The 24,413-nt window shown below is 52.6% G+C and overlaps 9 protein-coding genes across 9 annotated transcripts; 3 read left to right on the forward strand and 6 right to left on the reverse strand.

Moving 5' to 3' along the window:
- Positions 1-290: 290 nt before the first annotated feature.
- COCMIDRAFT_79902 (uncharacterized protein) lies at positions 291-464 on the forward strand (the record flags this gene model as incomplete). The annotated part of the gene is made up of 1 exon (XM_007684064.1): positions 291-464. The coding sequence occupies one exon, from the start codon at positions 291-293 to the stop codon at positions 462-464; it is 174 nt and encodes a 57-aa protein (XP_007682254.1).
- Positions 465-1,438: 974 nt separating this feature from the next.
- COCMIDRAFT_79575 (uncharacterized protein) lies at positions 1,439-2,785 on the reverse strand (the record flags this gene model as incomplete). Its single annotated transcript, XM_007684065.1, has 1 exon — positions 1,439-2,785. One exon carries the CDS (start codon positions 2,783-2,785, stop codon positions 1,439-1,441), a length of 1,347 nt encoding a protein of 448 aa, XP_007682255.1.
- Positions 2,786-3,232: 447 nt separating this feature from the next.
- On the reverse strand, positions 3,233-6,830 carry COCMIDRAFT_31511 (uncharacterized protein; the record flags this gene model as incomplete). Its single annotated transcript, XM_007683960.1, has 5 exons — positions 3,233-4,093; positions 4,144-4,294; positions 4,958-5,752; positions 5,805-6,198; positions 6,248-6,830. 5 exons carry the CDS (start codon positions 6,828-6,830, stop codon positions 3,233-3,235), a joined length of 2,784 nt encoding a protein of 927 aa, XP_007682150.1.
- A 1,072-nt stretch (positions 6,831-7,902) lies between these two features.
- On the reverse strand, positions 7,903-9,866 carry COCMIDRAFT_79452 (uncharacterized protein; the record flags this gene model as incomplete). Its single annotated transcript, XM_007684066.1, has 2 exons — positions 7,903-9,543; positions 9,594-9,866. The coding sequence occupies 2 exons, from the start codon at positions 9,864-9,866 to the stop codon at positions 7,903-7,905; spliced, it is 1,914 nt and encodes a 637-aa protein (XP_007682256.1).
- A 908-nt stretch (positions 9,867-10,774) lies between these two features.
- Positions 10,775-12,116, forward strand: COCMIDRAFT_79786 (uncharacterized protein; the record flags this gene model as incomplete). The annotated part of the gene is made up of 6 exons (XM_007684067.1): positions 10,775-10,960; positions 10,992-11,021; positions 11,074-11,132; positions 11,182-11,371; positions 11,423-11,832; positions 11,885-12,116. 6 exons carry the CDS (start codon positions 10,775-10,777, stop codon positions 12,114-12,116), a joined length of 1,107 nt encoding a protein of 368 aa, XP_007682257.1.
- Positions 12,117-12,815: 699 nt separating this feature from the next.
- Positions 12,816-16,124, forward strand: COCMIDRAFT_79763 (uncharacterized protein; the record flags this gene model as incomplete). The annotated part of the gene is made up of 4 exons (XM_007684068.1): positions 12,816-12,941; positions 13,014-14,175; positions 14,225-15,520; positions 15,580-16,124. The coding sequence occupies 4 exons, from the start codon at positions 12,816-12,818 to the stop codon at positions 16,122-16,124; spliced, it is 3,129 nt and encodes a 1,042-aa protein (XP_007682258.1).
- A 530-nt stretch (positions 16,125-16,654) lies between these two features.
- On the reverse strand, positions 16,655-17,599 carry COCMIDRAFT_31515 (uncharacterized protein; the record flags this gene model as incomplete). The annotated part of the gene is made up of 3 exons (XM_007683961.1): positions 16,655-17,035; positions 17,133-17,261; positions 17,432-17,599. The coding sequence occupies 3 exons, from the start codon at positions 17,597-17,599 to the stop codon at positions 16,655-16,657; spliced, it is 678 nt and encodes a 225-aa protein (XP_007682151.1).
- A 1,538-nt stretch (positions 17,600-19,137) lies between these two features.
- COCMIDRAFT_176 (uncharacterized protein) lies at positions 19,138-21,068 on the reverse strand (the record flags this gene model as incomplete). The annotated part of the gene is made up of 5 exons (XM_007683880.1): positions 19,138-19,516; positions 19,567-20,322; positions 20,375-20,651; positions 20,713-20,780; positions 20,842-21,068. The coding sequence occupies 5 exons, from the start codon at positions 21,066-21,068 to the stop codon at positions 19,138-19,140; spliced, it is 1,707 nt and encodes a 568-aa protein (XP_007682070.1).
- Positions 21,069-21,949: 881 nt separating this feature from the next.
- Positions 21,950-23,006, reverse strand: COCMIDRAFT_21357 (uncharacterized protein; the record flags this gene model as incomplete). The annotated part of the gene is made up of 4 exons (XM_007683917.1): positions 21,950-22,191; positions 22,225-22,289; positions 22,323-22,611; positions 22,667-23,006. 4 exons carry the CDS (start codon positions 23,004-23,006, stop codon positions 21,950-21,952), a joined length of 936 nt encoding a protein of 311 aa, XP_007682107.1.
- Between the last annotated feature and the right edge of the window lie 1,407 nt (positions 23,007-24,413).

A 24,413-nucleotide genomic window follows, 5' to 3' on the forward strand; every position in this document is an offset into this window, starting at 1 on the left:
GGCCCGCAAAGTGCCGGGTGTGCCTGCTATTGCATCTCGATTAATACTATTAAACTGACGGCCTGATGATGATGAGGCCTTCTCTCTCAATTTCCTGGCACGTATTCAACAATTACAATGAGAGAGGAGGCCAAGCGGCCAAGAGCAACGTTAGTACCAGCACCCCGGTCAACGCCGAGCCACGTAATTGGCCCCGCTTTTTTCTTTTTGCAGTCTTTGCTCTGGGCGTTTGCGTGTCGACGTAACTCTGTCACCCTTCCCCATCTCCCGAAACAGCGACGGCCGCCCAAATGTCGCAACCATGTCCACCCTGCCCTCGCCCGCCTTTAAACTTTGGCAATAGCGTCACATCGCCTTGTTCACCACCAAAAGCTTGTTTCTCCTTGCAGTTAAGACCTCCCAAGCTCTCAATCCGTCCGACGCCGTGCTTGGGTTTCCCTTGGCAATTCCGGCTCCTTGCTTGACTCGACAGTCGGCACATTACTAGCATGAGGAGAATGTCGTCTGTGTTCATGTGCGAAGGGGGCGAAAAGAGAGTTTGATGCCAGATTCTCAAATAGCCATACCCTCTTCTGCCTTCTGACATTTGCCATTCTCCATCAAATACGGTAGCAAGACAAAAATAGTAATTTGTCTAATACAAGTAGGTAACCGTGGGACTCGTACCTCGTCTACCTATACACGCAAACCCACTCACAAGAAACATTGTTTTGGTTGGTTGTCGATGTGTGTGTGTGTGCCTCGACAGTTGTTTTTGCTGGCATACTCTGACCTTCTGATCCAACATTGCTCTCGTCGCCCCAGACTTCCGCAACTTCCGAGAAAGAGAGCACTACCTTGCTCTTTCTCCAGCATCTCTACAACCCCTACCAAGCATACCCTAGCACCCTTTATCACACACAACTCATCCCCTGATACCGTACCCTGCCTTCTCCCTCACACACCCAATCGCTTCCCATATCCTGCACTACCAGACATCCGTCTTTGCACCACGAATACCGGTTCTTGGGCAAGCACGTCACTTTTCCCTCTACATCGCACGCTAGACAAGCGTCTGCTTTTCTTCTTTGGGCGGGCTGGAGCGTGCAGGTAGAGTAAGGTGGGTACGAGGGAGATGGTTGTAAGATGGCGCTACGCGCGGGTGTGGCGGTCGATAGAGTTGCAATGGTTAGCAGGCTGAGAATGAAGAGGGTGGTCAGGTAGTAACACATGATAAATGAACTCTTCCTCGAGACAACGTATGCGTTCAGTAAGTAGAGCGTAGATACCTGACTTCGATCTTGCCCAAAAAAAACACTCTATCATATATCACTCCGTTTATATATTGCCACAAGAACCAACATCACACTTCCAAAGCATGCGAACGCCAAACACCCCATGACTAACCACGTAACCAACTTCTCTTCACATCCAAACACACCCGTGAATACTACCCCATTCAAACCCGTATCTCCGCCGCTTTCCTCAACCGATTCATCACCGCAGCAGCGATATCATCCCCAGACTTGTCATCAATACCCTCGACATAAATAATCTCCACACCCTTCTTATCCAGATCCCTCAGCGCAGAAAACAGACCTCGCGCGATATCCTCCGAGTTCGCGCCGAGATTGATATCCCAGACATGCATTTCCTCAGGCGATACAATATAGTGGTCGGACTCTGGGATTTGGTGCTGAATGACTGAACGCACGAGATTGGATTGGCGCGGCGAAGCCACATCAGTGCTTACAGGCGCTTCAGCTTCCGGTTCCACGCAACCCCCCCATCCGTTTGGATTTGCCAACTGCACCTTCTGCGCATTTAGGCCCAGTGCGAGTTTCCACTTCTTTGTCCTGACAATGCCGATCCGGCTCTTGCTTTTTAGTTCTTTGGGTGTAGGCTGGTCTGCGCCTGCTTCGAAAAGAAGAACGGATGCTTTGGGGCTGTAGTGTCTGTACTTCATTCCTGGGGCTCGGGGTTTACTCGAGTCTTCTGCTTGCTTGTCCTTGTATCCTACCACCACCTTCTCCCACCCGGGACATTGCCGTAATTGTTCCACTGTTACACCGCCTGGTCGTAATATCGCTGGTGGACTGGACAAGCCATCCACGACTGTACTTTCGACACCCACTTCGCATGGCCCACCGTCGATTATCCGTGTTATCTTGCCGTTCAGGTCGTCGTAAACGTGCTCGGCGGCTGTAGGGGACGGACGGGTCGATGCGTTTGCAGAGGGCGCAGCAAGAGGACGACCGCATAGTCGCAAGAGAGACAAGGCGATGATGGATCGTGGCATTCGTGCGCCAAATGTCGAAAGACCCGCCGTGACCTCTGGCGCGAGGATTGAAGTCTCCGGAGTCGGAAGGATGAGGGTAAGTGGACCAGGCCAGAACCGCTCAATCAATGGTCTGTAGATCTCTGGTATGGGGTCCTTGCCATTGATCCTCCCATCGCCTGTGACTTCCAATTTCCCTGATAATAGTGCGCGAAGTTGTGGCAAAGAGTGTACGTGAACAATCAGTGGATTGTCGGCGGGTCGCCCCTTGCGAGCAAAGATTTCTTTTACAGCCGCACTTCTTGTCGCATCTGCTCCCAGGCCGTAGACTGTCTCGGTAGGAAATGCAACGGGTACGTCCGTCTCCACTAGATCGCGAGCCGCTGCTTTGAGATTACCGAAATGATCATCAGCACTCGCTGACTCGTCATATTCAATATGCCAGTCGTCGATCAAGTCTTCTGTCTTTTTGAATGAAATCTTCCCCAGCTTTTGGGGATCCACCGGCTGGATCTTGGTCTCAGACATGGTTACGATGAACTGCTTGTGCGTTTGCGGGGCGTTTGCAGTGTTCGGCCTGGCAAATTTAAATATATTTGGCCCGGAGAAAGTAACGGCTTTTCTCAGCGCGGTATATGTGTTACAATGGGGCGCTCGTATAGCGACTTGCGCCAGACGACGTATGGGAGCGAAATATGAAAAGGGTATCTTGGACTTGACATTTGGTATGCGGGGAGTGCGCGTGGGCATAAAGTGATGACTGGAGAGCGATGCCAAAATTTCTCGGAACGCAGTGGGGCACCAGTTCCGATCCTGGCGCGTGATGTCACAAACCTGAGCCAAAGACTAATTTCAACTTTAACTTTGTTTCTCATATCGCTTGTCATATATGCATTTTAAGTGCTAGTTCTAAGTCTTAACATTATTCATACATTACGTTCCAGACGCGTTCAATGTTTCTTCCCAACAATCCCCTCAAGCCTCATCCGTATAGTAGTAGACCTTTCCTTCAAATATCCGCCGGGCTGTCCGAGAAACGACACACCTGTCAACATACGCGAATGATTCTGAGCTTGTACACAAGACATCGACACTGATTTGTCCACTCGGGTGAGCAAGAGTGACTGTCTGTTGTTTCGGCAATAGATCGGATGGGCTCTCATCCGAATCTGAGCATGGGCTTGGTGTACGCTCGGGTGTTGCTTGCCACGAAGACTGTATTCTAGCATCCTCTGCGAGTTCATGTGCAATTGTTCCTTGGATGCATGCCGCTGATGCTAGGCATGCCGCGCCTGTAAGCTGCAGACTCGGGTGAGGCTTTCCCATGCTGAATGCCTGAACATGAACGTCTGGGGTTCCAGATGGACCACCTGATTGAGGAGACGATAGGATGGCCAACTTTGGCGTACCTCGAACCTTTGCCGCTGCAGCTACGTTCGGAGCGAGGCCCATCATCACAGCACCAACACGCCGAATAGACTCCATTTGCTCGAGATAGCTTGCTGAGTCTTTGCTTCCTGTCTTGAGATTTGGCGGTAGTGTCCTCTCGTCCACAAGAATAAATGGGTTGGCGGCATCAATGAAAGTTGCCTTGACCGAAAACTGATGGCCATCATTCCCCTTAACATCGATGGTGTCGCAGCGATTGCCAGTGGGGAACAGCTTTCCAGTCATACTGCCCGCAGGCTCGACAAAAGCAACCTTTACTTCGCTACCAGTCCCCTTGACTCCCGGAATTTCGTAGTCACCGGACTCCTCATAGTATCCATCTTCGTCGACTTGAATAGTGTCAACAATGATCCGCGATGTGTTTGTGTTGAATATCCGGACATCAAGCTAGATTGCGAATCAGCATTGAACCTTGAATTTCGGAACGACCAACTTACAGTTCGCTCCCCGGGACTAGCACGAACCAAACCTTCTTGAAGAGCAAATGGTCCAACGCCTGAGCACATGTTTCCACAGTTGCCGCTAAAGTCTACCGATTCTTGTCCCACAGCTACCTGTACAAACGTATAATCCACATCAATGCCCACTCTTGTTGATGGTGATACAACAGCAACCTTTGATGTCGTCGATGTTGCCCCGCCTACACCATCAATCTGCCGAGCATCTGAGCCTTGCGAGCCCATAGCCGCAAGTAGAGGCTTCACCCAGTCCTTCTCTGAAGCTGGCAAGTCATGGCGGTGGATGAATAGACCCTTGGAGGTACCCGCACGCATGAGAACAGCGGGTAAGCTACGTCGGACCCTTTTTGGAGCTCTTTCGTACGCCATTGGAATATCTGGTAGGCGGATGGGCAGAATGTGAGATACAGTCGAGAGTCTTGCTTTTTGAGTACTTGATAATGTAGAGAGTGATCGAAACATCTACACTAACTGTACGCCAATACGTAAATAAATGTCTCCGTCAGTATAAAATCAGAGAATTGTGTATCCAATAGTCTCAAAAGAGGTTACATCCCATATATAACTATGGAATCCACCAGGAAGATTTTGATGCCCATTGATGGGTATGATACTTCTCATCCCTGTACCGACTCCCGCGGGAGGTCTTAATGTGAGGTAAAACCGCGGGAAGAAAAGGCCGAGGTTTTGCCGCGGCTTCAAAACACTGCAGCTCGTGGGAACGCAGCAAGCCTTTGCAAGAAATCTAGCCAACTGATATCCTACTTACATATCCCAATCCAGGTTCGGAAACCGGTCCAATTCTGAGCTGTTGAAGCCATAGAGGAGATCGTCCACAGTAAAGGTGTTGTCGCCGAATAACGGCTGCTGGCCTTGAAACATCCAGCTGCTGTTGTTATCGTACGCAATATTGCCACCGTCATTTTGTCCGTTGTAGGATGTCGCCGCTGGCATTCCAGTCATAGAGTTTGACCATTGTGATTGTACAGGTAGATTTGCATGTGGAAGGTTAGCATTGCCAGTCACATTCGTTTGCGCCGGCAGAGCGTTTTCTTGTTCTCGCTCTCTAACAAAGCTTTGGATAATACCATCGATATCGATGCTTTTCAAGCTGGGCTCGCGGCCTACGGAACTACCAGCTGTTGTATCTGGGGTACTGCTCTGACCCCTGTTGTCAGTATCCCTGTCAATTAGAGCGTCGTTCGGATTCAGCGTAGCAACTCCCATTCTTTTCATCAAATTTTGTACAATCGCATTGGCGCGCCGCACAGCCCAATTCGTTTCTTGGTTCTCGCGGAACACTGCCAGACAGGTCTCGAGGTTCCTATGAGCAGGAGACCTGGGTCCACGTCTAGCGGCAATGCGAGCGTGGATAGTCGCAGCAACGTAAGTAGCATACGAGATTAGGTATGGAGCTCTTCGCACACTGAAAGCTTTGTGATATACTCGCAGGAGCTTTACAATATCATCTGCCGATGTTGCACAAGCCATGAAAGAGTTTACAGAAATTGCACGTGAAGTGTTGTAGAGATGCCCGTCGGCAACGAATGGGCGATGCAGAAGGATGATGAGAACGTTGTAAAGGGCACTGTGACTTCCTGAGTACACTGAAATGATTTCTCAGGATCTTGGATACTTACTGTAAGCTGAGTACGTGTGGCGGTGGCGTCACAGAAACCTTGTGTGCGTCTATAGCAAGATGCTCGGGTAAGTTTTGTCGCCACGTCGTTAGCTTTGAATGGATGCTTTCTAGCCTAGATGAAAGCTCTGCAGGGCTTGAGTCGGAGCTTCTCTCGGTATATATTGTGCTGAGGATGTCACTCAGAATGACCGAGAGCTGGCAAAGATGCCGAAATGTGGAAACACTATATGCCGGGGAGCCCAGGTAAGTTGCGTCTGATTGCGTAGAGTATGCGAAGGGTGTCCAATGCTCGAGTTCTTCATATGTATCTTGGAATTTGATCGGGACAAGAGTGTCTGACTCCTTGATGCTGACGGGTCGGCCCTGATACAAGCTCTGGATTTTGTCGATGACTGTACTTCCGATTAGCGATATCAATCTTCGTGCAATGATGATGTTTACCGAATGCAGCCCAGAAGACACGTCTCCGGATTTCGTAGTCTTCGTCAGACAATCGGCGACTGCCTGCAAGGTGTGGGGTATCCACGTGGATACCAAGATCAACTATCATACGAAATGCCAGGCCTGCATAGATCCATGCAGCGCTGCGTTCGTCCCCTAGGGCGAAGAGTGAGTTGGTCATGACTAGCATGGCTTGGATCGTTGTGATTTCGCTTCTGTCCAGAGAGCCGCCTAGAAGCTCACGCACTCTTTCACGAAACTGCCAGCCAGCAGTGCGTACGTCGTCCGCTACTCGGCGGACTTCGTGGCGTGGGCTGAACTTGGCTGCACCAAAGTAGATAGCATTCAGAAGGAGTTTGGAGAAGTAAGGCCCGCCACAAGCCATGTCACGCATAAAGGCTGGACGATAAGTTGCAAGAAAAGAGTGATGTTGTCGGTTCCAGTGTAAGGACAACAGGTGCATCCCTAGCTCAGGCTCAACACCGTCAAAGTCGAGTTTCCCCTGGCGGAAGTTCACAGTCTCAAGTTGGCGCTGGCGTGCAGCTTCGGCAACAAGTCCTCTTTCAACCCATTCATCAGGCATCTCCGGATGCGCCTCAGAAACAGACTTTTCATGGGAACCTTCATCGAACAAGGTACTTGTCCGCCCATGATAGCTGGAAGAACCATTCGCAGTGACAACAATGCGCGACACGCTCTGTGGTGTCGAGGAGCCAGCTTGGGCAGGGGATTGCGTAGCAGGACTAGGTGCATCTACAGGCACAACCGACTCTAAAGCTCTTTCTCGTCGTGGCGTCTTACGTGGACGACTCGAGGCTTGATGGGCATCATCTATGGGCTCATAATGGCAAGTTACTCCATGCGTTTTGCAACTCGCGCACACAGGTTTCTCAGCACTGCACTTGATCTGTGGACTTCAGTATCGCGCTCTACGTTCCATTAAGCGCGTACAGACGAACCTTTCTCCGACGGCAGAAGGTACAAGCCTCGGCTGCCCTTTTGCGTGGACGGCCCGTCTTAGTACCGTTGCCACCCGTATCGGCAGTGCTCATTGTGATGGCCGTCCAAATAAAGTAGTTTACGGGTACCTGTGGATATAATTCAAATACAAGAAAGTGTGTTTGCTGCCAATGGGGAGTGAACGGGAGAAGAAAAGTTGCCGCGGGTATGAAAGAAACTGGGGCCAAAGCAGGTTCCGCGGGAACGCATTAATTCCAATCCGGCAGTCCCGGGACTTGGTCACCCGACCGTGAGCCTGGATCTCGTGACACTCTATACTTAGGATAATCATGATAGTATTATACATGCTAAATAATTCATCTAGTATACGAGTGGCATATCATTCAAGTAAGCTTAAGTATCCAATGTTGAAGTAATACGAAGTACATTGAGTTTTCCAAGTCTGATATAAATATCTTACGAGGCATCATACAAAAAGATAAAACCAAGTTTTCCCCATGACACAATAGGCCCCTCCCAAACATCAACGCCAATGGACCAACCCACCAAGAAAAGCCGTAGTTCAATGTCGCAAGTAGCAGAAGGGAAAGTCATACGAAAAGAAAGGGTATTCAGCCAACGCCTGCCAGATGAGAACAAAGCCCTCATTTACCCCTAGTCTTCCCAAGAAAGTTGATCTCTTTTGTTCGTTCTCCCTACGCGGAGACAGAAACTTCAGACGGCCCTTGGAAAATGGCCTCAGCAGGAGCATCGGAGTCTCCCACGGGCGCAACTTGGGCTTGAGAAGCCAATTCGCCACTTGCACCAGTCTCAGCCCATTCACCCCAGAGGCCACGCTTGGCACGAATACGTAGCGGAGCACCGAGGTTGTTGGCTGGTTGTTCGACCTTGATGGCGTCCTTGGTTGCCAGGACGAGCATTTCAAAGAACATCTTGGTGGCGTCGGTCCGTGATGTCCTGGTTTCTGGGAAAATGTCTTGGAAGATGATGCTGCTCTTTTGTCGAACTGATTCGCTCTCCTCAGCTTCGGGCCCAAATTGCTCTCGTAAGAAGTGGACGGCGTGTTTTGTGCCTAGTGATACAGGTCCACCTTCGGCAGGATGGATGAGAGGTGCGGTTGTGTCGTCAAAGTTGTCTGGGACTGGGGAAAAGACATCTTCTTCCTCTTCACCGATTTGCTGGAAGTCTGGTTCATCGGGAAGTTGGATAATGTCCTCAGATCCTCCTAGCATGGTGTTGTCACCGCCAATACCAATATCACCACCTCCTAGAGTTGGCTCGTCTTGCTCAAATTCTAGTTGTAGTTGTGGCGTCTTCTCTCTTTCAGCTGCTGTTGCTTCGTCGTCCTCTGCGTCCGCTCCGATATTGACACCATCTCGCTTGCGTTTCTGGCTTGGTCGGGAGATTACTTCCAAAGAAAGGATGCCGCGCAATTCGGGAGCCCAACCCTGACTTCGTCCATCACCAAGAATGCTTGATACAAAGCCTCCAGACTTTTGCATGTTGAGCAAAGCCATAAGGAGGGGATCGCGTGGAAGGAAGGACGCAGGCTTGAGAATCTTTTCACGGTTGTTCTGTTGCTCCTTCAGTTGCTGGCTAGAAATCATTGTCTCGGCGTCGGCTCCAATGACCCTCCTGCGCTTGGCCCTGGCTTGGTGAATGGACTCCTCCTCTTCCTCCTGCTCTGGCTCAAAGGTGGTGGTTTGCTCGGCGATTTCCTGTTCAAGACGAGTGGCCTCTTCCTCTCCTAGCTCAGAAAGTGGTGATTCCTCACGCTGGCGCATGGGCAAATCGCCTGCTATAGAACCTGCTGGGAGATCTGTTTCGTTCATTCCGCCCATGGTAATATCCATATCATCCCCGAGGTTTAGCTCTGGGCCAGGGCCAAGTTCTGTAGGAGCATCTTCACCAATATCTATGTTAAGGTCATCGTCGTCTAGCGTAAGGCCCTTGTCTAGCGCAGTAAATTCCTCGGATTGACGGCGCTCGAGGGGCGCGTTACGGCCCATCTCGATACTTGTGCCTTCATCGAATGGCGCCGGGGGCTCCAAGTCGTCATCTTCTCCAATATCCAGGTTCAGGTCATCATCGGGAAGCTCCATTGGTTCCATACGTGGGTGCTCAATGCTGCCAGAGAGGAACTGGCTGTTATCCCAATCCGGGACAGTGGTATTTCCAAGATCGAGGCTGCCACTAAGCGGCTGTGAGAGAAGAAAAGAAGGATCTGGCATCGGAGCCAGCAGGTCCAGGTCGGTAATTTGATCTGGCAGAATCAAGTTGGTGGGGTTAGCAACGTGAGTCTGCGCAGGAAGATCAATGTTTCCAGGGCGGAAGGCCTGCAGACGCGTTAGTCGTGGCAATGCCGGGTGATTGGAATTACGCTTACCATCTTGATCTTCCACAAAGCTTCATTGCAGTCATCCTGCAGGTAGTGGGCTTTCTTGTGGTAGATGCGCACTTCACCAAGAAGCAGCTGCGCGTTCAAACGCAACGCAAGCGGGCCGCCAGCAGCCACCTCTGGTCGAATGATGACCTCGCAACTCTCGGGGATCTTGTGCTGCAGCACTTGGGCTTTGGTGAGCTTCTTCTGCTGATTGGAGGCGAGCCAGACGTGCGCAAGCGCGCCTTGCTTGAAGAGAAGATCCTCGGGAAGAAACATGGTGGTGGCGGGATGGAGGAGCTCGTGGGTGGGGGTGAAGAAGAGCTGCGCGTCGGGTCGGTCGTCGTGTTTATATCGACGCGTCGCAGGTCACGGGATGCGCACGCGGTAGAGACGCGCCAGTGACCTCAATAGTATGTGCCAAAAGTGCGCGCACACGTGGGGATGGCAGTCAAGGCCAGAGAGGGTTGGGCGACGATGGTGTTGCGGATGCGCTCGGTGGTTGAATGATGATGATGAGGCTGGTAAGGGCTGGGATCAGGGCAGGGCGTGGCAGCCACGATCCCACAGCTCCCGCTTAGTCATGACTCTGAACCAGAGAACAACAAAAGTACCTTCACCTTTGGTTCCAAGAAACCCCATTGACAGAGAGAGTAGCCTCATCATGTGACAAGCGCATAAATCCAACAGCCTCATGATATTGCTGCGGGGCTGATATTTTCTCGTTGTTGCCATCCAAGCTTGTAATAGGAAAGAATGGCGAGTCTCCAATTTCGGCCCATGATTGATCCAGCGCGGGTATTCAAAAGACAGTATATTTAACAATATTTATTCTTGGCTTTACGCGCTGCAAAACGAATCAACCTCTGGCTGTCGCTTTTGCAATATTCCGATGAGGTTCTTGTGCGACACGGCAGTTGCTTCATCAATACCTAGCCAATGTAGGGATATTGCACCAATGAACCCGATCGCGCCTTATTGGTCTCTGCATGCAAATGTTACCAAGGGAGCGGGACTTCCCAAGAGTTTTGACAATCTGCTCCGCTCGACTATCATGTTGGACTAGCTTGAGGAACGGTAGTTGGACATACATGCATCGGCAAAGTACTAATATACCTGCACCTACGAAGTCCACTTGATTGTGCACAATTGCCAAACAGGCACATTTGCTTGCATCTTTATCCAACATGTTTTGGTATTCTCCTATCATTTTGTTGCTTCTTGTACAACATATCTCGGCCCAAGAAACACCCTATGGGTCATCTGACTTTCTACGGTTTGGGTGTTCGCAGCTTGTGGTTGAGCGTACTGATCCGCTCGTCACCCCTGGGCTCAACCCATCACCGCACATGCACCAAGCAAGTTTACTTATTGTTTTCGATGCAAGAGGGCTGATTTGTATAGATTGTAGGAGGCAACAGTTTCAATGTCACAGTATAGCATCGCCAGCTCTTTTGTGATATACTCAAGGGGCTAACATAATCAGATGGATCCTTCGTCCTTTGATCCAGCCGCCCGATCGACCTGCACTTCGTGCCTTTACAAGTCTGCAAAGCCATTCCAGAATCTTGACGGCTCACTTACACAGCTACAGAGAAGATAGATCAAACTATTGGACCGCCTCCATTTACTTCAAGTCGCCAGAGAATGGTACATATCGTAAAGTACCACAGATGGCAAACGGCCGTCGAAACGGAACCCTCCTTGAGCAAGATGGCGGTCTCACCATATACTACATGCGTCCGTTTAGTGGCACGAACAAGAATACTACTGCGATGATACCCGTGAGTCAAGATTGATTGTCGCTTCTGAGATACCTCCTCATTCATTCATAGGGCTTCCGCATGCTGGCTGGCGATCCCACCAACCGCAGCAAAGAAGGCACTTACCCAGGCATCTGCCATCGTTGTCTGCAGGCTGATGAACGCATCATGGGCGGAGCCGGTGCGCCCTGTTCAGTTAATGACACTGCCAGTTTTCCGTCTACGCCATGTCCAGGGGGAATCCGTGCTACAGTGATCTTTCCTTCGTGCTGGGATGGCGTTAGTCTTGACTCGCCAGACCACAGATCGCATGTTGCGTATGCGCCCGGCTTCAATGGACTTGCGGGCGACTTTTGTCCAAGCAGTCATCCAGTCCGGATTCCACAGGTCATGTACGAGATAATGTTCGACACGTCTGGGTTTTCAGATGCCAAATACTACCAAGATGGTAAGCAGCCATTGGTGTATAGCTTTGGAGATGCGTAAGTCAAGGAACCTGCAATGAAATGTTGGGGACTGTGTTAACACAGATAGGACGGGGTATGGTGCGCATGGCGACTACTTGTTTGGCTGGGAGGGGGATGCGTTACAGAGGGGAATGGATGCTCTTGGCAATCAGTGTGGGAGTGAGGACTGCACCTCTACGTTTACAATTCAGGATGGCAGAGATGCGATTGCATGTACAAAGGCGCAACAGGCTGTCGAAGATACTGGGGCAAGTGCATGGCTTGACGAGCTCCCTGGCGGAGTACAGATTACGGAATAGTGCATGGTGGTGGGATGACAGCGAGTGGGGCTAACCTGTGGTATGTACTGTGCTGGACACATATGTAGACAGATGGATGGGTAGAGTTAGAAAGATGAACTCAGTCTCCTTCACCCCCAAGCATCCCGTCTTAGCCACGGCAGCGATACTTATGTGAGGCGCAGGCATGACATCACCCGCAAGCAGCCGCGCCACGACGAGAGCATGTGTAGTAGCGTCGGACATGTGCCTGCCAAGCACCAATGCCGGTGTGCACAGATTTCCTTCCCCTGTAGCGGATCGAGCATGTTTATCTATTGCGGGTTTGCGCTCGTGGCTCCAAACCCAAGATCACTTCTCTCTGTTTCAGCTCCCGATAAGGTCGTCGCACGGTGGCCGATGTGTTGCGTCGAACGGTTTATGGGGTGAAACGGGGAGGGCCAGGACCCTTGACCCCTGCACAAGGGTACTGATGCTTTGACGTTCTAGTCGACCCTCTAATTCACCAGACGAACTGCGAGCCCCGAAAAAGACAATTCAACCTCTCCCTTGCTGTCAAACTTGATTCTTTTTTTTTACCTGCCAGCCGTCCTTACGTACACTGCTTAACCGCCACCCCAATGCAATAATCGGCCTCCTCCGCCATTCCCCACACACTAATCGTCGACAGACAGGCCACGTTGGACCGCGGCGCAACAGTCGTCTCCTGGCCATGCCAACATGTCAAAAGCGTCAACGCCCTCACTTCCCCGCTACGATGCCTCGAACCCATATTCCAAGTCCTCCCGCCCTTCTTCGCCAATGCTGCAACCACCAGAGCCCCATAAGCGCAGCCCGACACCCTCAGTACGTCATGCGCCTGGCTATCACGCCGTACTGCACCGCGACCCGACACACTGCTAACATGCACCCACACAGTCAGTAACAGCCACGTACTCGCTCCTGTCCTCACAAGAAACCGCACAAAAACTCTCCACATCCGTCACACATGGTCTTTCGGCTGCAGACGCCTCGACACGCATACACCTCCATGGCCTCAATGAACTCCCGCACGAAGAGCCCGAGCCGCTGTGGCTACGGTTCCTCAAGCAATTCAAGGAGACGCTCATTCTGCTGTTGCTAGGATCTGCTGCCGTGTCATTTATCATGGGCAATTTGGAAGACGCGCTGAGCATAACCGTAGCAGTGACCATTGTCGTCAGTGTAGGCTTCGTACAAGAGTACCGGTCGGAAAAGTCAATCGAGGCCCTCAACTCGCTCGTTCCGCATTCTGCACACATCATACGCGCTGGGGCCGAGCCATCACGGGGCGGCCGCACACCCAATGGCACAACAACCGACGGCATCGAATTGGACAACCTCAAGGACACCACGGCTTCGCTCTCCGCAGCTGAGAGAAAATCCACGACAATATCCGCGACATTGCTAGTACCGGGCGATCTGGTTCTGTTTCACACTGGCGACCGCATACCCGCTGACATTCGCATCACGCACGCTGCCGACCTTAGCATCGACGAGTCCAATCTCACAGGAGAGAACGAGCCCGTCTCCAAGTCGCCTGATACTATTGCACCCCCAACAGGGGCCCAAAGATCGCCTTCGCCCTTTTACGCATCCGAAGCCACTGGAACCGTTGGCGCAGACATTAGGCTCAATGACCAGAAAAACATTGCATTCATGGGTACTCTGGTTAGATCTGGGTACGGACAAGGAATCGTTATTGGTACTGGAGGCAATACGGAGTTTGGCGCCATCTCTGCATCCTTGGGAGAAATTGAAAGCCCTAGGACTCCTCTGCAACTTTCCATGGACCGACTCGGAAAAGAGCTGAGTTACATGTCGTTTGGAGTCATTGCATTCATTGGTTTGGTGGGATTATGGCGGGGATGGAAGTTCCTCGAGGTCTTTCAGATTGCTGTTTCGCTGGCCGTTGCTGCCATACCTGAAGGACTACCGATTATTGTTACGGTTACGCTTGCTTTGGGTGTGCTAAGGATGTCCAAGCGCGACGCCATTGTCCGGCGGTTGCCCAGTGTAGAGACGCTGGCCTCAGTTAATGTCGTCTGTACAGATAAGACGGGTAAGTCGTGCATATTGACTGTAATCTCGTACACACTAACCTCATGAAGGCACACTGACAACTAACCATATGACTGTCACCAAAATATGGCATTTTGGCGAGGCTACTCCCACGGATGTGAAGCTCAAGCATGAATCTACGGATCTCGACTCTCCCACTCGTAACATCCTGCGAATCGGAAATATAGTGAACAACGCCCGTCTATTAAGCGATCACGCTGCGTCAGCTTCCACAGCAGCAGTTCTTTCATCAACTCTGGGCGATGATAGTGCCTCTGCAAAAAGTAGATGGGTTGGGCAGCCTACCGACGTTGCCCTTCTTGACCTGATTGATGCTTTCGGTGAAGACGACGTGCGGGAAAGGCTTGGTGAACGCAAGTTCGAGACTCCATTCAGCTCAGAGCGAAAATGGATGGGTGTTGTCGTTGGTAGCACTTCTGGTAGCCACACTCCCGGTTCTGAACACAGCTACATCAAGGGTGCATTGGAAAGGGTTCTCGATCGCTGCGATACATATGTCACTGCACAGGGGAAAGAGGTAGCATTGGATCAAGCACACAAGCAGGAGGCGATCAAGGCTGCGGAATCCATGGCACAAGAGGGTCTGCGAGTACTCGGCTTCGCAAGTGGTGTGTCCAAGGCAAAGAAGAGGAATACCAGTGGCACCGCCTCTCCAGCGCCAGTCGCACAATCAGCTCTTGGTGATGATGAGCACTATCGTGGTCTCACGTTTGCGGGACTTGTAGGCATGAACGATCCTCCACGCAAGGGTGTCGAAAGAGCCATCCGGCGTCTAATGGCTGGCAAGGTCAAGGTGATTATGATTACCGGCGACGCAGAGACTACAGCAGTTGCCATTGGAAAGAGCCTGGGGATGCCGATTACCGAAAACTCTGCACTTGGACGCTCCGTCATCCGTGGAGACGAGGTAGACCAGATGAGCGAGGAAGAACTCGCCCAGGCCATGGCAACGACATCAATCTTTGCACGCACGAGTCCAGACCACAAGATGAAGATTGTTCGAGCGCTCCAATCGCGAGGCGATGTAGTTGCAATGACCGGTGACGGAGTTAACGACGCACCAGCACTTAAGAAGGCAGACATCGGCATCTCCATGGGTAGACTGGGTACAGACGTTGCCAAAGAAGCCGCAGACATGATCCTAACCGACGACAACTTTGCCACAATCCTCAACGCCATCGAAGAAGGAAAGGGCATCTTCTACAACATCCAAAACTTCCTTACCTTTCAACTTAGCACCAGTGCAGCAGCGCTCAGTCTGGTCCTCCTGAGTACCTTTCTCGGTTTCCAGAATCCGCTCAACGCCATGCAGATTCTGTGGATCAGTGAGTTCTCATCCACCTTGTATCCGAGATAACCAAAGCTAACCAAAACCCCCCCTCAGACATCCTCATGGACGGCCCACCCGCCCAATCCCTCGGCGTCGAGCCCGTCGACCCAGCCGTCATGGCCCTGCCTCCTCGTCCGCGTCAAGCCCGCGTGCTAACCCGCCCCTTGATCCAACGCGTCCTCCAATCCGCCTCCATCATCATGCTCGGCACACTAACAACCTACTACCTCGAAATGTCCGACGACAACATAGTCACTGCGCGCGACACAACCATGACCTTTACCTGCTTCGTCCTCTTCGACATGTTCAACGCCCTGACCTGCCGCTCCTCCAGCAAATCCGTTCTCGCAGGCGAAATCGGTGTCTTTGAGAATAAAATGTTCAACTACGCTGTCGCGGGCAGTTTGCTTGGCCAGTTGGCTGTTATCTATTTCCCACCGCTGCAAAGCGTGTTTCAGACCGAGGCGCTGGATCTGGCCGACCTCGCCCATTTGGTGGCGGTGGCGAGTTGCGTCTTTTGGGCTGATGAGGGGAGGAAGTGGTATTTACGGTGGAAAGGGAGGAGGGGGTACGGGGCGGGGTATAGTACTGTTGTATGATTCCAAGGGGAAGGTTTGGTTTGGTCTTGCCATGTTTATTTTAGAGTAGAATATGGAAGACTTGTGGTGAGGGTTAGTCTGAGGATTTCTTAAAGTAAATGAAATGCATAGCGTGAGTTTTTGTGGTTGGAATTGTATGTACATACATGTATTCTGTGTAGTGTCTCTTTGATACATTGATAGAAAAGGTGTGGTTGTAAAGAAGTCATAAAGCATACATGTTCTCGTAAATCATTTTCGTCAATGTACATTACCTTGACCACATTCCTTCTTCTTCTTCTTCTTCCGCTTCTTCTTCTTCCTCTTCTTCTTCTTCATAGTTTCTTTTATATCATTTCTTTTCATGTACGCCGTGAATATGCCCAAAACTATGTACTGCATGCTTTGTACAGGGAAAAAGCAAAAAAATTGCATCAGACCCTTCCATGGCTATCGTTATGTTTCTTCTTCTTCTTCTTCTTTCCCTCCATGCAAACATGCACCACCCAACCTACTATGCTAATAAAAAGAGGCAATATTTCCCAAACTCGTTAAATCAACTCGACATCCCCTGTCCCACATCCAACACACCACCGTCGAACCGCACTCCACCGTACAACCCATACATCCCCCCTCTTCATTTCGAATCTACGATCCGTGCCCTCGACAAAAATCTCGCCCACATCCCTCAACGCACGAACAAATACGGCTTTGTCTTCGTCCGGCTTGTCCACCATACTGATTCCGCCCGTGGTATCATCGAGACGCTGCAGCGAGGCCGGGAACTGGGACAGGAAGGACGAGGCGTAGTGGGCGGCGAGTAGGGCTTGGTGGGATGTGAGGTATTGGTGTTCTGCAGGAGAGAGGAGCGGGGTTGGGGTGTCGAGGGAGGACGTGTGTTGAGCCGAGATGTGTAGAGGGTGGGTGTCGATCTGTGTTGATTGTTAAGATTAGTATACAGATATCATCTACTACATGTCCGAGCGATGGCTCAATGGGAGTGAGCGGTAGAGAATTATGCTAACCCACCTTTTTAATTCTCGCCCTCAAAAAACTCCGGACGAGAAACTTGAATCGCTCTAGTTCCGTCTGTATGATGATGAGAGTAAAATTCGTCTTTGGGTCCATATTCCCCGTTTGGTCTTCGACAAGTTCAATCTGGCTGCGTCATTAGCCCTCTCAATCTCGATGTAATGTGAATGTATGTGCGATTCTAACGGCCAACGAAGAAGCTCAGACAATCATTATTGCTTTGTACCCAGGACCGTTGAGTTCTCCCCAACGGTTCCAAGGTGCCCCCCCCCCCCCCCAACGCACGCAGAACTCACCTGTCTCGCGATGCGCTCCAGCACTCTTGCCATGAGATCTGTCGGCCACGGCAGAATCTCGGGCGCCACTCTCTCGGCAACCCAGCATCGTGTCAGCTCCTGTAAGTCGCGCGATTCCTGTGGCGTCGAGTCGACGGCAACCTCGGCCAGCAGGTCGTCGATATCCATTATTGCTCTTGTCTCGAATTGCACATGCAAAAGACAGGAAGATTGGACGTCGAGACTGAAAACAAAGCAAAACAACAACGGTAAAGTCTCTCGTCTATGCAGCCAAGGTACGGTGCCGCATGTGGCAGGTAGAGAGTATGCAATGTACTATAGCACGCGTTGAACTGTGTGCGTGCTTTGTGAGATCAGCAAGTGCTCGGAGCTCGGAGCTTAGCTCCCCTCCCAGCTGAGGTGGGGCAAAAGCAAAAATAGATGGCTCGCAAACAAGAGCAACCCACAACGTATCCACTCGCCCTAGAGCGCATGTCGGATCTATGGAATTGCTTGAGACGTGCGATTTGGGAGACTTGGGTGGCGATGGGGTGCATCGACGCAGGCAAGACACGGGCTGGCGTGCAGGATGCATCATAACGTCGATTTGCGCAGGTTTGGTGGGGAAGCCATGTTTGGGGAGAGCGGGGCTGGCAGTGTTAGCGCCAAACGCGTTGGGACCTCACGCGACTGCACGGCTGGGTCCTAGGACTCTTCCGGGCAATGCCACTCATCCATCTGAGGCACAAGTAGCCCGCCTTTCCGGCTCAACACTTCTATCGGGCATAGCTCAAGGCCTCTGTCCGGCCAAATCAACAACCATGCGTCTGACTCGGGTACCGACTACCGACAACAAACAATGCGAGAGCCATGAGGGGTATTCCTTTTGTTTGTCTTGCTAGTCCAACTGCTTCTCCAGTTGGCTGCTTGGCCATTCTGTATCACGCCAAGTACATACCCTCAATCTCCACATCCTTATAGCACAAACACACCGACTTGCAAGGGGACAAACGTGACAAGGCAACAAGTGTATCAGACACACAAAGAACAAACCCCAAACAAAGCATTGTGGCCAACAAAGACAACGTCATCACTCTCCCAAGTAAGTACTAACAAAAACACCAACCAAGCGTCAATGTGAATGGTTAATGAGATGGATTATAATGTGCTGGTAATGAGCGTTTGTACAGGCACGTAAACCCAGACTGTGTATGTGGCTTCGTGATGATTCTTAGATTTTGGTTCAACTGAACTCGGGCAAGAGCATTTTCCAGCTCGGCCATGGCAAAAAAAAAGGAAAAATCCGGTTGAGGATGTACATGGTGACAAAGGAAATTAGAGTGCTTGCGGGCAGACTGGATCAACCTGCACAGCGGTCGCCGTAAACGTGGTGGGTATCCAGCCATCCCACTGAAGAAATGGTAACGTATGTCCGGGCCCTTGGCTCCGCGACATGGGGTATAGAAACGAAAACGGGGTCAGGATGCCCCAGAGATCAGATGCAGACTGTTTTCCTCTGACAAAGATATTCGAGGACCATATGCAGAACAAAGGAAATCGCTTAAACGCCCCGGTGTAATCGAAATAAAGAACAAGAAGAGAAAAGTAAACGCCAATGCTGTGGGGATCCTATGCCGATGCAGCAAGTATTGATAAACGCCATGAATCGATCCGCCGTCAAGGTTAGTTTGGTATCGTAATTGCGGCCAGAGGCCAGTGTGTGCTTGTTAGTAAGAGGCAAGGCGACGGGTACTAGCCCGAGCGCCGTCCAATGAGTCGCTGCCAAGGCAGAAGATGTTGTTTCCGCTTCTTGACCGGCTCATGGTTGTAGGGCTGTCCTCCATTTGGCAGGGTTGCCCAAAGGTAAAGGTAGTGGCACGGTTGAGCTTAGCACGCGACTTGAACTTGAGCTTGTTAAGGCCGCGCTCGCACGATTGTTCGTGCTCTTTGGCGTCCATGCGAAGGTAGTTTTGGGGATAGCAGCGGGTAGCGTGAGCATGGAAGAAGGAGCTGTAGCCACCATCAAGGATGTAGACTTCGGGAAAGGAGAGGAAAGGATACTGGTGAGCGTTCTCTTTACGGTCTTGCGAGCGAACAAACTTGGCCCTGTTGCTATTAGTTGGTGAAATTGACCATGGCTAAACCAATTGACTTACATCAGAGGAGCACGATGTGCCGAGTACTCGCAATGGAGTACCAAGAGAGTGTTCTCACTAGAAGGGGCCTGGAAGAGACGCTCGGCAAGCTTCTCCTTGTCACAAAAGTTCAAAGCACCTTCAATGTGCCCACCGTTGTACTCATACTCGAAACGGCAGTCAATAACCACCTTGTTGTCATACAGGTGGTCGTAAACACCATCGAGCACGTCAATCAGGGTCTCACGGGTAATGCGAGGAAGACTCTCTGGTTCGCTAGTAGTGAAATGAGGAAGTTTGAGTGGGTGGACATCATCGACATCCATTACAGACTGAAGACCACTGGGCTGATAGTTCTCCTGCTCCTGCTTGGCATTCATCACATCACCGGGGCTCTCGAACATGCTCAATGAACGTCGGAACTTGCTTGGTCGACGCGAGGAGGGACCAGCAGGTTTCCGGATGGCGGCAAGGGGCGATCCATTTGAACTAGAGGTAGCAGTAGAGTTGAGGCGGTAGGGCTTGGGCCTAGAAGAGCCGAATAGGGATCCATTGGATGTGGGCCTGCTGCGCTCTTGTGGAGGCGAGGCGGCGAAGCACTCGTCCAGGGTTAGTGAAGACGAGGTGCGGCTAAAGTCACCACACCCGAACTGGAAAGGTGGAGGCGGAGGCACCGAGTTCTCGTCGGACTTCTCATCATCCTTGAAAGAAACAGAGTTGGACGAATTGTTCTTGGAACGCATCAGAGAAGGCCTAAGCAGGGCAGACTTGCGACGGCTACGTTGTGTTAGTTGAAATTGAACAGGCATATATGGCGAAGAATACTAACTCAGCAGCAGATACTGGGCGAGGAACCTCGAGGTTTGCCGTCGAGTACGTGGGAGGCGTAGGCAGGTCGCTGCACGACGACAACATGTCACTGTCGGTGCCGGGAGTGGTCTCGGGCGAGGGCGAGGGAAGCGGCAGAGAACGGTCGTTGACGAAGCTAAAGGGGGCCTTGTGGGGAAGAGGCGAGATATCCATCGAGTCTGGAGCGAAGCCGGGCGACGAAGAAGGAATTGGGGGAGTGGTGACACCTTCCCATCGGGCAATTGGGGTCAGGTTTTCTACAAGAGCTTTGTTAGAATGGGCTACTTCTCTCTCATTGTCATGAGCACAGCCACTTACCCCTTGTGTCCAACTGCTGAAAGAGATTGGACGTGAAGAGCGACCGACGGGGCGTGGCGAGCTGAGGGCTGTAACAAAGGGCATTAGCACCGAAAGCGGAAGGTGTTTTGAAACCAAGCGTAGTTTTACCTCTGGTCAACGTGCAGGTTGCTCGACATGTCGGCAGCCAGGCTGGCAGTAGGCGAGGAGCCGATGCGAGGCTGGAGGGCAAAGTAGTCTCCACTAGCCTTCTTCATGCTGAGATCACGGAAATTGAAGTTTTTGGGGCCAAGGTTGTGTGCACCCCCGAAGAGCGGCTTGGACTGAGGCAGGTCACGGCGATAGCCCCAGGGACCGGGAATTGGGGGCGGGTGCATGGCGGCAAGAGGTGAAGACATTTCCATGGTGGTGAAGGTGAGGGTGGGCTATGGTCGTACCGGGCAACAGGTGGAAACGAGCGTCGGCGTCGGGGTGGAGAGAGCGGGCGGGCGGGTGGATTGGTGTACTGGCGTCGGGTGAGGGTGATAAGGCATACAAGACAGAAAAGCTAATTCCAATCTGAAGATGCTGGGGGCAGTGGGATAATCGGGGCTGGTATCGTCGTTGTGCGTGTTTGGTGGTGGGTAGCGGGCGGTTGGTTGTCGAATTGGGTGCTACAGGCGGGCTCCGGACATGAGGCTGCAGGCGCGATGGGAGGAGGTGAAGGAGGTAGCGACTGCCTATAATGGATGTGGGAGATCCAAGCAAATGCGAACCTTCGTCGACAAGGCGAGTGGGCCAAGTTAAGTCGGGGGATTGGGCCTTCTTGGGGGAGAGAAGGGTAGAGAGGAAGGACGGCGGGTCCGTCACGCAGCTGGCTTTGAGGATGCCATGGTTGCTGGGGTAGCCCGCTGAGAAGGTTAGGGCGGACGACCAGGGCATGGGCTGCTAAGCTAGGCGCTTGCACACACCGGAGGCCTCACTGCCCAGCCCAGCACCAGCACGGGACAAAGAGGACTGGGTAGTGGAGTTTGTTCGTTCCGGCTATGCAGCACGTCCAAGCTGCGCTGCGATGATCCGCTGCCTCTAATGCCGCCGCAGGTACACCGGCTGCTGATTTGATCGCGATGGCATGCTCGGCTGCTTGCGTGCAGCTGGGCTGCAGCTTGATGACGCCCACTGCAGACGGGTAAACCAGTGTTTGCAGTACAGATATGGCCTGTCTGCCTTGTTCTTGTTCTTGTGTACATGTTGTATGTAGGGACATTGTGTATGTGCATCACTGGCAGGCTGCTCTACCACGGCACCGTGTGCGTCTGACGGCTGCTGCTTCATGTATGTCTACTTTACTACTGTACATGATAGATGGCTGCACCAGGCCGGTCCATGTTGCCGTGTGCAGCGCGTTGCCAGAGAAGCAACCGCCTAGCTCGACGCGGCTCAGACCCATGGCGGATGGGTGCTCCCTGTAGCGCAGCAGGTGGAGGGGTGAAACGATGAGTTTGCGTTGCGCCCCCCCGCCTAATAGTACATTTGCACAGCTACACTACTTACTCAGAGTCGCGCTGCCGAGACGAGGGTGGCCTCGGAGTGGTTCAGCGTGGAGGGTGGAGCGTGTACTGTGTAGCGTGTAGCCGTACATGCATACTTACCATGGAGACCGTCTCCAAGGGAAACCAGTGCAGCCCACTCGGTACCAAACATGGGCGACTGCGGCTAGCTGCCCGCTGCATGGTCTTGCATGTGCGTGCGGAAACCGAACAGGCCAGCAACCGCCGTCGCCAGAGACGCGTGAACTGGCCCACGGCAGCCTGTCAGAGGCGGTGCATGTGCAGTGCAGTTCTGTAGGAGGAGTAGTAGCAGTAGTAGCAGCAGCAGCAGTGGTGCTAGTAGAGTAGCGTTTCCCAGTTGGAGTAGCAGTATTTTTGCTATCCTTACTCACTATTACCAGTACAGTAGGACAGCCCACTTGGCCGCTCTCGCATAGCACGCACACAGGCAGGCCCATTCGGCCGCCGACTACGTATTCTTTCGTCATCGGCCAGGGAACGGCACACGTCTGGCACGCCCTCTGCCAGGGAATCTGCCATGGCGACGCTGGCCCTCCATGTCATCCTGCTCACCTGCGGGCCGCCCATTGGCCATGGAGCAGCGAGGCGCACCCATTGGGCGAGCGGGAGATTTCCATGCTTCTTTCGGTGCAGCTCGACCGACGTCGCACGCCCATTATTACCATTGCCATTACCCACGCTCTGCCCTCTGCCCACAAGCGCCGTGGATGCGGCGACCGGCCGCTGCATGGCTCGTTCACGCTCGGATCGCCTTGTCGGGCCCATCCATGTGCATCCATGTCCCCCCCCCAAGCAAGCAAGCGGGCGCGCATTGCACCGGCCTGGCCTCGCCCCAACACACTACGCTCCTAGTGGCGTGCCTGCGATCGAGGCTGCTGCAACGAGATCTCGATGGCGACACTCGCAAACGTCATACTCAATAAGGCTGAGGCCACGCCCGCCGGCTTGCCATCAAGGGACTGGGTGGGCTAAGAAGGCAAACCTGTTCGGCGCCTGTCAAGCCGCAGCCAGCGTCCCCTCGTCTCATGAGCAACGGGCGAGTACATGTTTATTGTGTGGACACGATGCTGCCCGGCCAACGACGTCAGCAGGCAATTACTCGGCGTGGCCGGGGCGGCGGTCGTGCAGCGCCTGGAGGCGAGCTGAGTCGCTGTTCGAGAACAGCGGCTGTTTGCAGCGAGGCCGTACAGGGCAAGCGGCGAGTCTGAGTGCACAAACTCTTTCATAAGCGCAGCCTGCACGCGCCCCCGCCAACGGGCTGACCCCTCCTTTTGTGGGCCCCCAGCGCGCGCCATGGAAACAAAAAAAGCCTCGTCGCCAGGTGCGACGCGTCCGCGCCTGCCGTACACAAACAATCCCACGCACGCTATCACATGACCGCAACCGCCCTTCTCGCTCTCTAGCCACACACCCACCACCGCGCCAGTCTCACCAACACAGGGTCCGTCATATACCCCAGACCGCGGGACCCGCCCGCGTTACCGTCTACGGCCTATTGTGCGTTTCGAGACCCTGAAAATCTGCACCGTGGCAGCAGGCTAGCACTCATCCTCTTTGTCACGAGAGCAGCACCTGGCCGCACGCTTCCGATCTGACTTTTGCTTGAAACCATGCACCTCACTTACGTACGTACTTACTTACTCTATCCGCTCGGTGGAGATTGGAAGAGGAGCATGCATGCCAAAGCCCAAGGAAAGAAAAAAAAATATTTTTCTCCCTTCCCACATACTACTAGAACCGACCCGGTCCCGCGTGGTCACTCACCCCGAAAACAAAGCCCCTTCTCTCCCTTCTGCTTTCCCTTGATGGGTTCGCCTCGAAGAACTTAAAGAGTCAGCACACCCTCCCACACACCGGACAATCCTTTGTTGCACCGCCAGTTGGCTGCTGCGCATCGCAGCCGCATCCGGCCCACTCTACTAAGTAAGTAAAGAAAGGATTCGCCTCTATCAATATTATACCCCCAGGGAACACGAGTTTCACTTCTGCATGCGGATCGTGTGCGGCCTCGTCCTCGGCAGGTCGCTATCTGAGACGACGGGACGCTGTGACGCCGTGACGCGCCTGTAGAGGCTGCTACATGCGGGGGGCATATCCTCCGCCCAACTAAAGCTCCTGCCAGCCTGTTTGAGCTGCGACAACGGCACATCGCCTCCTGAGGAACATTCAACA

This window comes from Bipolaris oryzae (genome assembly GCF_000523455.1).
Source record: "Bipolaris oryzae ATCC 44560 unplaced genomic scaffold scaffold_0, whole genome shotgun sequence".
NCBI lineage: Eukaryota > Fungi > Ascomycota > Dothideomycetes > Pleosporales > Pleosporaceae > Bipolaris > Bipolaris oryzae.